Source organism: Bos mutus, chromosome 1 (assembly GCF_027580195.1).
Source record: "Bos mutus isolate GX-2022 chromosome 1, NWIPB_WYAK_1.1, whole genome shotgun sequence".
NCBI classification, from domain to species: domain Eukaryota; kingdom Metazoa; phylum Chordata; class Mammalia; order Artiodactyla; family Bovidae; genus Bos; species Bos mutus.
In genome coordinates, this window is record NC_091617.1 from 2204229 (window position 1) to 2217383 (window position 13155).

General features: G+C 48.5%; 1 protein-coding gene across 2 annotated transcripts in view; it reads right to left on the reverse strand.

Annotated features, from left to right (window-relative positions):
- Positions 1–434: 434 nt before the first annotated feature.
- Positions 435–13155, reverse strand: part of EVA1C (eva-1 homolog C) — a 128778-nt gene continuing 116057 nt past the window's right edge. The window contains exon 8 of one of the 2 annotated variants that reach the window (XM_070367128.1): positions 435–6178. In XM_070367128.1, coding sequence (XP_070223229.1) covers positions 5937–6178 — 242 coding nt within the window. In that variant the 3' untranslated portion in view covers positions 435–5936. The remainder of the gene's footprint in view (positions 6179–13155) is intronic. The other variant, XM_070367142.1, reaches the window with a different exon arrangement.

The window sequence follows — 13155 nt, forward strand, 5'->3', positions numbered from 1 at the left end:
TTTCTTCTAAGGGATTCCTGCCCTCAGTAGTAGATATAATGGTCATCTGAGTTAAATTCACCCATTCCGGTCCATTTTAGTTCACTGATTCCTAGAATGTCGACATTCACTCTTGCCATCTCCTGTTTGACCACTTCCAATTTGCCTTGATTTGTGGACCTAACATTCCAGGTTCCTATGCAATATTGCTCTTTATAGCATCAGACCTTGCTTCTATCACCAGTCACATCCACAACTGGATATTGTTTTTGCTTTGGCTCCATCCCTTCATTCTTTCTGGAGTTATTTCTCCACTGATCTCTAGTAGCATATTGGGCACCTACTGACCTGGGGAGTTCCTCTTTCAGTATCCTATCATTTTGCCTTTTATACTGTTCATGGGGTTCTCAAGGCAAGAATACTGAAGTGGTTTGCCATTCCCTTCTCCAGTGGACCACATTCTGTCAGACCTCTCCACCATGACCCGCCCATCTTGGGTGGCCCCACAGGGCATGGCTTAGTTTCATTGAGTTAGACAAGACTGTGGTCCTAATGTGATTAGATTGTCTAGTTTTCTGTGATTATGGTTTCAGTGTGTCTGCCCTCTGATGCCCTCTCACAACACCTACCGTCTTACTTGGGTTTCTCTTACCTTGGACGTGGGGTATCTCTGCATAGCTGCTCCAGCAAAGTGCAGCTGCTGCTCCTTACCTTGGATGAGGTCACCCCTCCTGACCTTGAATGTGGAGTAGCTCCTCTCGGCCCTCCTCCGCCCTCGCAGCCATCGCTCCTTGGACATTGAGTTGCTCCTCTCGGCCGCCGCTCCTGACCTCGGACATGGGGTAGCTCTCTCGGGTGCCGCCCCTGACCTCAGAAGATGATGCTGTGAAAGTGCTGCGCACAATATGTCAGCAAATTTGGAAAACTCAGCAGTGGCCACAGGACTGGAAAAGGTCAGTTTTCATTCCAATTCCAAAGAAAGGCAATGCCAAAGAATGCTCAAACTACTGCACAATTGCACTCATCTCACATGCTAGTAAACTAATGCTCAAAATTCTCCAAGCCAGGCTTCAGCAATAAGTGAACCGTGAACTTCCAGATATTCAAGCTGGTTTTAGAAAAGGCAGAGGAACTAGAGATCAAATTGCCAACATCCGCTGGATCATCGAAAAAGCAGGACAGTTCCAGAAAAACATCTATTTCTGCTTTATTGACTATGCCAAAGACTTTGACTGTGTGGATCATAATAAACTGTGGAAAATTCTGAAAAAAATGGGAATACCAGACCACCTGATCTGCCTCTTGAGAAACCTATATGCAGGTCAGGAAGCAACAGTTAGAACTGGACATGGAACAACAGACTGGTTCCAAATAGGAAAAGGAGTATGTCAAGGCTGTATATTGTCACCCTGCTTATTTAACTTACATGCAGAGTACATCATGAGAAACGCTGGGCTGGAAGAAGCACAAGCTGGAATTAAGATTGCCAGGAGAAATATCAATAACCTCAGATATGCAGATGACACCACCCTTATGGCAGAAAGTGAAGAACTAAAAAGCCTTTTGATGAAAGTGAAAGAGGAGAGTGAAAAAGTTGGCTTAAAGCTCAACATTCAGAAAGCTAATATCATGGCATCAGGTCCCATCACTTCATGGGAAATAGATGGGGAAACAGTGGAAACAGTGTCAGACTTTATTTTTGTGGACTCCAAAATCACTGCAGATGGTGATTGCAGCCATGAAATTAAAAGACACTTACTCCTTGGAAGGAAAGTTATGAGCAACCTAGATAGCATATTAAAAAGCAGAGACATTACTTTGCTGTCTAGTCAAGGCTATGGTTTTTCAGTGGTCATGTATGGATGTGAGAGTTGGACTGTGAAGAAAGCTGAGCGCTGAAGAATTGATGCTTTTGAATTGTGATGTTGGAGAAGACTCTTGAGAGTCCCTTGGACTGCAAGGAGATCCAACCAGTCCATCCTAAAGGAGATCAGACCTGGGTTTTCATTGGAAGGACTGATGATGAGGCTGAAACTCCAGTACTTTGGCCACCTCATGCAAAGGAAAAGACTCATTGGAAAAGACTCTGATGCTGAGAGGGATTGGGGGCAGGAGGAGAAGGGGATGACAGAGGATGAGATGGCTGGATGGCATCACCGACTCAATAGACATGAGTTTGGGTAAACTCCAGGAGTTGGTGATGGACAGGGAGGCCTGGTGTGCTGCGATTCATGGGTCGCAAAAAGTTGGACACGACTGAGCAAATGAACTGAACTGAACTGAACCTATAACAAAGTCTGCTGCTGCTGCTGCTGCTGCTGCTAAGTCGCTTCAGTCGTGTCCGACTCTGTGTGACCCCATAGACGGCAGCCCATCAGGCTCCCCCGTCCCTGGGATTCTCCAGGCAAGAACACTGGAGTGGGTTGCCATTTCCTTCTCCAATGCATGAAAGTGGAAAGTGAAAGTGAAGTCGCTCAGTCGTGTCTGACTCTTAGCGACCCCATGGACTGCAGCCCACCAGGCTCCTCTGCCCATGCGATTTTCCAGGCAAGAGTACTGGAGTAGGGTGCCATTGCCTTCTCTGACAAAGTCTGCTATGTGCCTCCAAATAGCAATTCTTTCCTTTTCTCCTAGCAAAAGAGCACTGTTTTTTTTTTAATTGGATACACTGCTGCCAAGTAAAACACTACATCCCCTAGTATTTTCTACATCCAGGGGTAGCCAGATAATAAAGCTTTGGACAAAGAAATTAAAGTGAAGGGGTGGAGATATCACTGTCTCTTTAAAGGTGACTTCCTCCTCTTCTCTTTTCTGTCACCCAGAATGGAGAAGTAATGGCTGGAGCTCCAGCAGTCATATTGGACTATGAGATGACCTTAGAAAAGAAAACCATGTGTGTTAAAGCAATGAGATAGAAGGAGCCTGGGTCTGTAACATCATGGGCCACCATACCAGGCAGTAATGGATATTTGTGTTCTTCTGTATAGATTAAGTCACTATTTTCAGGACAAAGTTGCTTGTAGGTGAACCCAGTCTAACTGGTATAGCAACACAACCATAGCAACACAACCCGTGTCATCTTCCTCTCACAGCCTGATGGCCTCATTCCTGCAATGCTTAGCAATGTAAACAAGAGAAATCAGAGTAGGAATTGATGAGGTTGCCTCCGGCTCTGGAAAACTGAGATCCACTGAGCCAGTGCTTTGTGCTGGAGTGTTGAAAGACAGAAGGGCACGCGCCTGAAAAAGAAAAACAGAGGAACACTTCAAAGAGTCTTTCCCGAGTTCCATGCTCAAAAAAACCCCGAGCCAGATGCTGCAGCAAGGCATTGTCAGATAGACAAATGTGGGAATGGCTTATTGCTCCTGAATCAACGTCCACTCTGGCAACTTCTCTTTTTCCTCCACCGAGCGTTTTCTGCCAGAAGTTTTTTTTTTTTTGGTTGTTGTATGTTTGTTTTGGCCACACTTCACAGCTTGCAGGATCCTAGTTCCTCAGCCAGGGTTTGAACCTGGGCCCCCTGAAATGGAAACGTGGAGTCCTAACCACTGGATTGCCAGGGAATTCCCTTGGCAGTTTTGAAACGGTAAGTCACCACCTCAAGCGGCATTTGGCCATTAAACTGAGAGAGAAGGGACAGTGAGACCTGATCATGGAGTGGGTGACTATAGAAGGCGGATGGGGAGTAAGTTTGGAATAGAAAGAAAAATCTTTTAACTCCAGAGCTGTGGTGATTGAGCAGCACCCCTGATCTACAGAGATTTCGGATTAGGCTTTTCTGGCTCTTGCTTGTGATGGTAGCAGGCAGGGGAGCCTGGGTGAAGACCATGGGCTCCATGTTCAAATCCTGACACCACCACTTGCTGGCTCCCAAATCCAAACTGGCTGCTTTACCTTTGTCTGCCTCGAGGTCCTCATCTTAAAATGGGAATGACAATACACCTAATTCCATAGGGCTGTCATGAAGATGAAAATAAACACTCCCTTTAAAAGCACTTAACATGGCACAGAGAAAGAGTTTCAGAATCTCAGTTATTTGTTCACAGTTTCAGGAGGTGCGATTTTAGGACAGTCAAACCCACCAGAACCAAATGATAATTGAGTTCTCCTGGACAGAGGGATGGACCTGGCATATCATAGCCTCAATCTCAGAACACAAGCTCCCCAGGAAAGATGTTTGTCAGGTTTGGGTCCAGCTGGGGTCTCTCTTGTAGTGCCTGCTACAGGTCAAATGTTAATAGAAAATTGTCAGGGGAAAAAAAAAAAAACTAAGACCAAAACTACAGTATGACCCAGTAATCCCAGTACTGGGCATATACCCTGAAGAAACCATAACTGAAAAAGACACAGGTACCACAATATTCATTGCAGCACTATTTACACTAGCTAGGACATGAAGGCAACCTAGATGTCCATCAACAGATGAAGGGATAAAGAAGTTATGGTACATATATATGACGGAATATTACTCAGCCATAAAACAGAACACATTTGAAACAGTTCTAATGGGAAAGTGAAGAAGAACTAAAGAGCCCCTTGATGAAAGTGAAAGAGGAGAGTGAAAAGGTTGGCTTAAAACTCAACATTCAGAAAACTAATATCATGGCATCTGGTCCCATCACTTCATGGCAAATAGATGGGGAAACAGTGGAAACAGTGAGAGACTTTATTTTGGGGGGCTCCAAAATCACTGCAGATGGTGATTGCAGCCATGAAATTAAAAGACACTTACTCCTTGGAAGAAAAGCTATGACCAACCTAGACAGCATATTAAAAAGCAGAGACATTACTTTGCCAACAAAGGTCATATAGTCAAGGCTATGGTTTTTCCAGTGGTCATGTATGGATGCGAGAGTTGGACTGTGAATACAGCTGAGTGCCGAAGCTGATGCTTTTGAACTGTGATGTTGGAGAAGACTCTTGGGAGTCCCTTGGACTGCAAGGAGATCCAACCAGTCCATCCTAAAGGAAATCAGTCCTGGGTGTTCATTAGAAGGAATGAAGGATGCTGAAGCTGAAACTCCAATCCTCTGGCCACCTGATGTGAAGAACTGACTCCTTGGAAAAGACCCTGATGCTGGGAAAGATTGAAGGTGGGAGGAGAAGGGGACAACAGAGGATGAGATGGTTGGATGGCATCACCGACTCCATGGACATGAGTTTGAGTGAACTCCAGGAGTTGGTGGTAGACAGGGAGGCCTGGTGTGCTATGGTTCATGGGGTCGCAAAGAGTCGGACACAACTTGAACTGAATGGGGAGGATGAACCTAGAGCCTATTATACAGAGTGAAGTAAGTCAGAAAGAGAAAAACAAATATGGCACATCGATGCATATATGTGGACTCTAGAAAGATGGTACAGAGGCTCCTGTTTGCAGGGCAGCGGTGGAGACACAGATGTGGACAGACTGTGGCCACAGCGGGGGCAGCAGAGGGAGGGACGGTTCGGAAGGGTCTCATGGAAGTGTATAGATTACCATGTGTAAAGTAGACAGCCGGTGGGAATTTGCTGTATGACGCAGGGAGATCAAACCCAGGGCTCTGTGACAACCTAGAGGGCTGGGATGGGGTGGGGGGTGAGAGGGAGGCTCAAAGGGGAGGGGACATATGTATACGTGTGGCTGATTCATGTTGCTGTATGGCAGAAACCAACACAATATTGTAAGGTAATTATCCTCCAATTAAAAAAAAAAAAAAAGGCAGCTGTCGAATGAGGAACTTCACTAGAATGTAGAGTGTCCAGGGCCCCGTAATCTGCTTGGGGACCATCCTGGGTGGTCCCATCGTGTCCTTTGTTCCCATTTTTGATGGTCCCAAGGAGCCACAGAGTATGTAGCCGTCTCTCACGCTGACCCGACATCCTTCCATTAGGCTCTCGAGAGCCTGTGGAACAGTCACAGAATCCCTCGTACACTCAGCCTACCCTTCAGTGTCTCCTTCTGTGTGAAAGTGAAGTTCTCAGCTGTGTCCGGCTCTTTGCGACTCCATGGACCGTAGCCCACCAGGCTCCTCCGCCCATGGAATTTTCCAGGCAAGAGTACCGGAGTGGGTTGCCATTTCCTTCTCCAGGGGATCTTCCCCACCCAGGGCTCGATCCCAGGTCTCCCGCACTGCAGGCCGACGCTTCACCATGTGAGCCACCAGGGAGGCTGTCTCCTTCCTTGCATCGCATCGAAAGCCTGAGTCAGAATACACAAAATCTGTAATGTGCAGAATAAAATATAAACAATAATATGTTCATCAGAGTAATCAAGATTAAAAGCTATAACTAGTATTTACAGAGTTCCTTAAAAAAAACAATGTTGGCGATCACGCGTGGATTAAAGGAGTATTTGTGGATTTTTTCACATAAGCTCAAATAAAAAGAGAAAGAAAACAGAATAAAAGAGAAAGAAAGCCTGGCTCTCCCATGAGCATGCTCTCTGCGCGGCTGTGAAGTGGGGGCCAGTTTCTCCCCCATACCCCGATTTCCAGATGGCTGTAGGTTGATGTTCCCCCAGGTCATTCTAGATCATAACCCTCCGTTCCCCCTCAGAGCCCTGCCTCTGACACCTCATCACCTCTCGGGGTCTTCAGATGGCTCTGTTAGCCCCCCTCAGCACCCCCACATCTGAGCAGCCACCCTCAGCACCCCCACATCTGAGCACCCCCTCACAGGCCTCAGGGCGCATGAAACCACCCTGGCAGGTCTCTCTCCCTGGGGCCCATTCGTTTGGCAAAACCCCCAACCGTCGTTAAAACCAACATTCCAGCAGCATGGCAGAGAGAACCCCAGAATCACGGTCATGGGGGGCGCCCCGGGTCCTTAGATTCTCCCCCTCCACAGCTGCATCACACCTCCTCTCTCAGCAGCTCCCTGCCCTCCGCCCTGACGTGTCTTACCCTCCAGTTTACAGAGAAAACAGACACCCCCCGCCCCCACTGCAGTGGACAGACCGTCCAGGCTCCCCCGAGCCACCGTGGGCTTTGTTCCCCACCCAGGACACCACTCTGGCAGGAACCCCCACCTCCTCCACAGCCTCATACTCCCCACAGCATCACCCATCCCACTGATCTCTCACTATGGAATAGTCCCTATCTTCCAGGAGACTTCCCTGTAGCTCAAACGGTAAAGAATCTGCCTGCAAGGCAGGAGACCAGGGGTTCGATCTCTGGGTTGGGAAGTTCTTCTGGAGAAGGGAATGGCAATCCACCTCAGTATTCCTGCCCGGGGAATCCCATGGACCGAGGAGGCTGGCGGGCTACAGTCTATGGGGCCGACCTATCTTCAAGCCTCTCTTTCCACGTAATGAATTTGGCATCAGAAGTATCTCTTCTCTTTAGGGCTTCCCAAGTGGTCCTCGTGGTAAAGAACCCGCCTGCCAATGCAAGAGACACAGGAGATGTGATGTTTGTATTTAAAAAATAGTATCACAGCGTATTAGTTAGGGTCACGTGACAAAAAGGCAACATTCCAGAGGCTGGGTACAATAGAAATATATTGCTCCCTGTGTAAGAGTTCTGCGGATGTTTCTGGTTAGTGGACAGTATTTCTCCAGTGGTGGTTCAGTGACTCAGCGATGGGTTCCTCCCATCTAGTGGGCTCTACTGGCTTTCCCAGGATCTTGAAGGGACTTCTGGCTGGTGGAGATGAAAAGAGAAAGTGGAGAACGCACAGCGTCTCCTCACTTTCCCTGGAGGTAGGCACCTCCCCTCCGCTCACATTCTGACAGCCAGAGGTAGACTCACAACTTCACGTGTCAATGAAATGTGTGTGCAGGAGGCCAGGTGGGGGTTGGAAGCCACCCTCCATGCGCCGATGGGCATTCTTGTTGTAGTCATCAGCTGAAGTTAGAGCTATGCTTATGCAGGACGTTTTGGTAAATATCTGTGTGTGTTAGTCATTCAGTTGTGTCTGACTCTTTGCAACCCCATGGACTGTAGCCCACCAGGCTCCTCTGTCCATCGGATTCTCCAGGCAAGAATACTGGAGTGGGTTGCCATTTCCTTCTCCAGGGATCTTCCCGACTCAGGGATTGAACCTGGATCTCCTGCATTGCAGGCAGATTCTTTACTGTCTAAATCACAAGGGAATCCCTGGTAAATATATACCAGATTCTAAAGTATACATATCCTTTGACCTCATAATTCCACTTCTGGTGATTTTTTTCCTACAGATATATTCACAAATGTGTATAGATGTATGTTTTAAGGATGTACTTAGTATGTTTGTTTCTTGTGGCTGCTGTCACAGATGACCACAGTGAAAGTGAAGTGAAAGGTTGCTCACTCTTGTCAAACTCTTTGTGACCCCATGAACTATAGTCCACCAGGCTCCTCCGTCCATGCGATTCTCCAGGCAAGAATACCAGAGTGGGGTAGTCACAGAATTGGTGGCTTAAACATCAAAAATTTATTATCTCACATTTTGGAAACCAGAAGTTCAAAATGTGTGTCCTGGAGCCCCAAATCAAGGTGTCAGCAGGTTTGTGCTTGCTGAGGGCTGTTGGAGAGAATCCTCCCTTGCATAGGGTCCCGCCTTGCAATCCGGTGGTGAGGAGTCCGTGCTTCCAATGCAGGGGGTGTAGGTTCTATCCCTGGTCATGGAACTAGGAGACCACATGACAAATGGTGTCACCAAAAAGAGAAAATAAGACAGCATGACCATGTGTGCCAGTTTGCCTGAGACGGTCCCTACTAAAGAGAGTCCCTCCGTGCCTCTTATAAATTTTGGTGGCTGCCAGCATCCCGATTTCTCCCTCCATCTTCACATCACCATCGCTCTGTGTATGCCTCCTTCTCTTCTTCACAAAAAATCATGTTCAAAAGTCCTCTGTTGGGAATTCCCTGGCAGTCCAGTGGTTAAGACCCTGCTCTCTCACTGCCAAGCGCCCAGGTTCCATCCCTGGTCTGGGAACTAAGATTCCACAAACCACGCTGCTCTGTCAACAAAATATTAAAAATTCTCCCTTGACCTCCCATCCTTCTCTAGCTGTTGCCTCCCTTCCCCACTTCCCTTTCTAACAAAGCCTGTTAAAAGCACTGCCCACACCTCCCGTTCCCTCCCATTTTCTCTTGAACCTACTCCAGGTGGGCTCTAGTGCACACAGCCTCCCGGAAGTGGCTGCTGTCAGACCACCATGCCGTTGGAAACAGTCTCGGCAGATATAACGAAATTCAGGACAAGATCATCCTGGTTTATGCAGGAGGGACCCACACCCAGTGACAAATGTCCTGATGAGAGACACACAGAAAAGGGGACACGGAGAGAAGGGAGGCCACGTGGAGATGAAGGCAGGGACTGGAGTGATGCGGCCACCAGCCAAGGACCACAAGGAGCCCCCGGAGACTGGAGGAGCAGCCAGGAGCCTCTCCTGGAGCCTCCAGAGGGCACAGCCCTCCCGACACCTGGGTGTCTGACTTCCAGGGTTCAGAGACTAAATTCTGTTGTTTTAAGCCGCTGAGTTTGTGGAACTTGTTACAACAGTTACAGGAAATGGATGCACACTCCAAAGGCAAAGTCCTTCCCAGGCGCCTGCAGGGCTGTTAGTAACCAGCCACTGCCCTCTCCCAGTCCGACTCCCCCATCCTGACCTCCTGCTCTTCTTCCCCAGGGCCTTTGCACTCACCCTGCCTCTCCCTGGAGCCCTCCTGCTCCCTCAGCTTCGTGGCTTGTTCACTTCCTTCTGGTTTGTTCTCACACGCTGCCTTATTAGAGGGGACTTCTCTGACCTTTCTTATAAATAGCACCCCGTGTTCTCTCCCTCCCTCGTTACTCTGTTTCATTTGTCCCCACAGCGTTTATCACAAGGTGTCCTGTGGTGGGTTACTTAGAACCTAAGTTCCAGGCGGGCAGGCTGTTTTCTGCTTTGTTCACTCCCTAGAACAGCACTCAGCACAGGGTAAACCCTCGAATTTTTTCAAAAATCCTTATCTGATCAAGGACTAACCTAAGAAATATATAAGGAGCTCTTAAAACTCAGCAATGAGAAAACAAGTTTATTTTGCCAACTAAAAGTAGGGAAAAATATCTGAACAGACACCTCACTAAAGAAGAGATGGCAATTCAAGAAATATTTATTGAACGAATAAATGAAAGGAATTTCATAAACTAGGACATTTGCTTATTTCTCAAGAGATTGTCTGGTCCTTTTTTAAAAAAGTAGCCTTTGTGCATTTGTGTGTTGGGGGGGGTGGTTTGTAAGCCTCTCAGTTGTTCTATTTGTGACCCCATGGACTGTAGCCCACCGGGCTCCTCTGCCCATGGGATTCTTGAGGCAAGAATACTGGAGTGGGTTGCCATTCCCTTCTCCAGGAGATCTTCCTGACCCAAGGATCGAACCCAGGTCTCCTGCACAGCAGTCAGCTTCTTTACCATCCAAGCCACCTGGGAAGCCCAAAGTAGTCTTTATTTACCTGTATTTTTTCCTTTTTAAGTAGATTTTATTTTTTAGAACCATATAGATCCACAACAAAATGGAATGGAAAATATAGAGAGGCCTCGTAACTCCCTGTTCCTCCACCTGCCATGCAGGCCTTTCCCAGAACTGAGACCCCACACCAGAGTGGCACGTTTGTTACAGCAGCCACACTGACATGTTACTACTACCAAAGTCCACAGTTTACATCAAGGTTCACTCTTTGTGTTGTGTAGTCTATAGGTTTGGGCAAATGTATAACGATGTGTATCTATTAAGGTGGGGGGTTACCTGCCAGGGCCAGAATATCTGGAGAATCCTCAGGTAACAAGGGCTCCATTTCCCAGGCACTCTGACATCAGGGCCCTCTGCAATCACTTAGCACTCCCAACCTCATTTAGCTCCTGTCACCACACTCTGTAGTTGTACGACTGCGATCTCCACTTTCCAGAGGAGGCACAGAGGGGTCAATCAAGCCACCCAGGGTCACACAGCAACTGAGTGGCCGAGATGGGATTTGACCCCAGGTCAGCAGAAACCAGCACCCACCCTGCAGAGTTTGTCACCAGCTGGCTGCTATTCAAGCTTACGCACGCAGACCTGCAAAGTGGAAACAACACCTAACACCCTGGCCACTTGGCAACATGATGTTAAGGACTGAGGGAGCTAAGACACACACGCACGCACACAGCCTCACAGACACACATGCACGCAGACTCACAGACACGCACGCACGCAGACTCACAGACTCTCAGACAACGCACGCACACAGACTCACAGACACGCATGCACGCAGACTCACAGACACGCACGCAGACTCACAGACACGCACGCACGCAGACTCACAGACACACATGCACACAGCCTCACAGACATGCATGCACACAGACACACAGACACGCACGCACACAGCCTCACAGACTCACAGACAGGCACGCACGCAGACTCACAGACACCCATGCACGCAGACTCACAGACACGCACGCACATGCATGCATGCATACATATAGATACACACACACACCGTTCTCTTTGTCCTTCAACAGCTAATGATTCTGACAGGAGGAACAACTGAGCCAGTGAAGATCTGAGAGGTTGAAAGCCCAGTTTTTGCAGCTCTAGGGCCGGGTAGCCTTTGTGTGTGTGTTGGGGGCGGTGTCAGGGACCCAGTGCTCTGTCCCTGAGTTGATGGGGCTGGAATTTGAAGGCGCTGATGGATCCTCCTGGCCCCACCTACACACCTTGCGTAAGATCCAGACACACTTTCATGATGGAATCAAGATGAGTGGCTGAAGCTGAAATAAATGATGCTTGTTTGTGAAAGGACTTTAAACAGACCTCCTGAGCAGGAAGAGTCACAAGAGGATGAGAAGGCAGCGGCACCCGAGTGAGGTCACTAGACTGTACCCTCCCAGAAGCCAAGTTGGTCAGCCAGCCAGGGCAGCCTCACAGGTCCCCAAACCCCACCTCCCTAAGCACCACATTCTCCTTCCTCGCTTTCTGGGGTCACGTTCCTGGGAGCATGGAATATGTCAACCTGACATGTCATGCTTCAGCCATCCAAGCTTAGAAAGGGCCATTATTTTTAGACTGAAAAGGTGTATTTTATATTCACACACTTGACTTTCAAGACCCTGAATGAATTTTGCTGAAATAAATATTCTCCTTTGGGTCCAGTCCAAGTATGTGAAGTTTATAGCCCCAATGGCCTTTTCTTTTTCTTCCTACTTTGAAAAGGAATATTAAAAGTAGCTGAAAAGAGGGATTTAGAAATGAAAGGCAATTTTCAACATGTCTTATAAAATGAAAAGGAGCAAACGCTATAATATTTCTTCAGGACATGGACTGAAGTAAAACGAGATTTAGAACCCAGTGGTCGTTCCTTGCGATGTGAAATGTCTATCTTTTCAGGACTCAGGATTTGGCATGGCCTGGTCAGAAGGAAGGTGGAAATTAGGGGGACCACCGATGTGTGTCCACCCATGGGGGATTGGCCAGGACAGTAATCCTGGTTTTAGCACTGAGACTCCTGAATTGCAGAAAATCCCTTGGTCTCCAGCAAAGCAGGATGAGGGGTCACCCTCGTTGAAATCACTATGAAAGGAGCTCACAAAACCCCACTGACGGGAGTATCTCACCAGCCCTGTAGGCAGCTGTAGGCTGCCTACTCTGGGTCAGTGTGGGCTTTCAGACAGGCTTACAGGAGGGTGTGGGATTTTTGGAGGTGTGGAGTGGAGCTGTCTTCACCTGCTCAGCTCCCTGCCCTCAGCCTGTCCCTGAGGACCGACCCTGGTCATCAGCCAAGGCCATCTACAGCCCGCCACCCTCCCCATCCCCAGGGCTGTCCGCGTTGTCTAAGAAGATAGATTCCAAATCCCCACCTGAAAGCCACTGAGTTCTCAGGGAGGGGGGCGCCCAGGGATCTGCATTCTTATCTCAAGCTCCCCTGGGTTGCTTTCTCTTTTTTCAGCTGTGCCACGGGGCAAGTGGGATCTCAGTTCCCTGACCAGGGATCAAACTCAGGCCTCGGCAGTGAGGGCAGAGTCTTAACCGCTGGACCGCCAGGGAATTCCCTCCCTTGGGTTTCTGATGGGCAGGCAGCTAGAGGCCCGGCCTGGCCTCTGCCTGGGCTTCCCTAGCCCCGTCATCTACCTGCCTGTATCCTGCAGCCCAGATTCCCCCGCATTTGGGTTTTTTGTTTGCCTCTACACAGAATCCTTCTTCTGTGCCCCAACCCACCTGCTCTGGGCTCTCTTCCAGCCTCTCCATCCTGTCCTCTG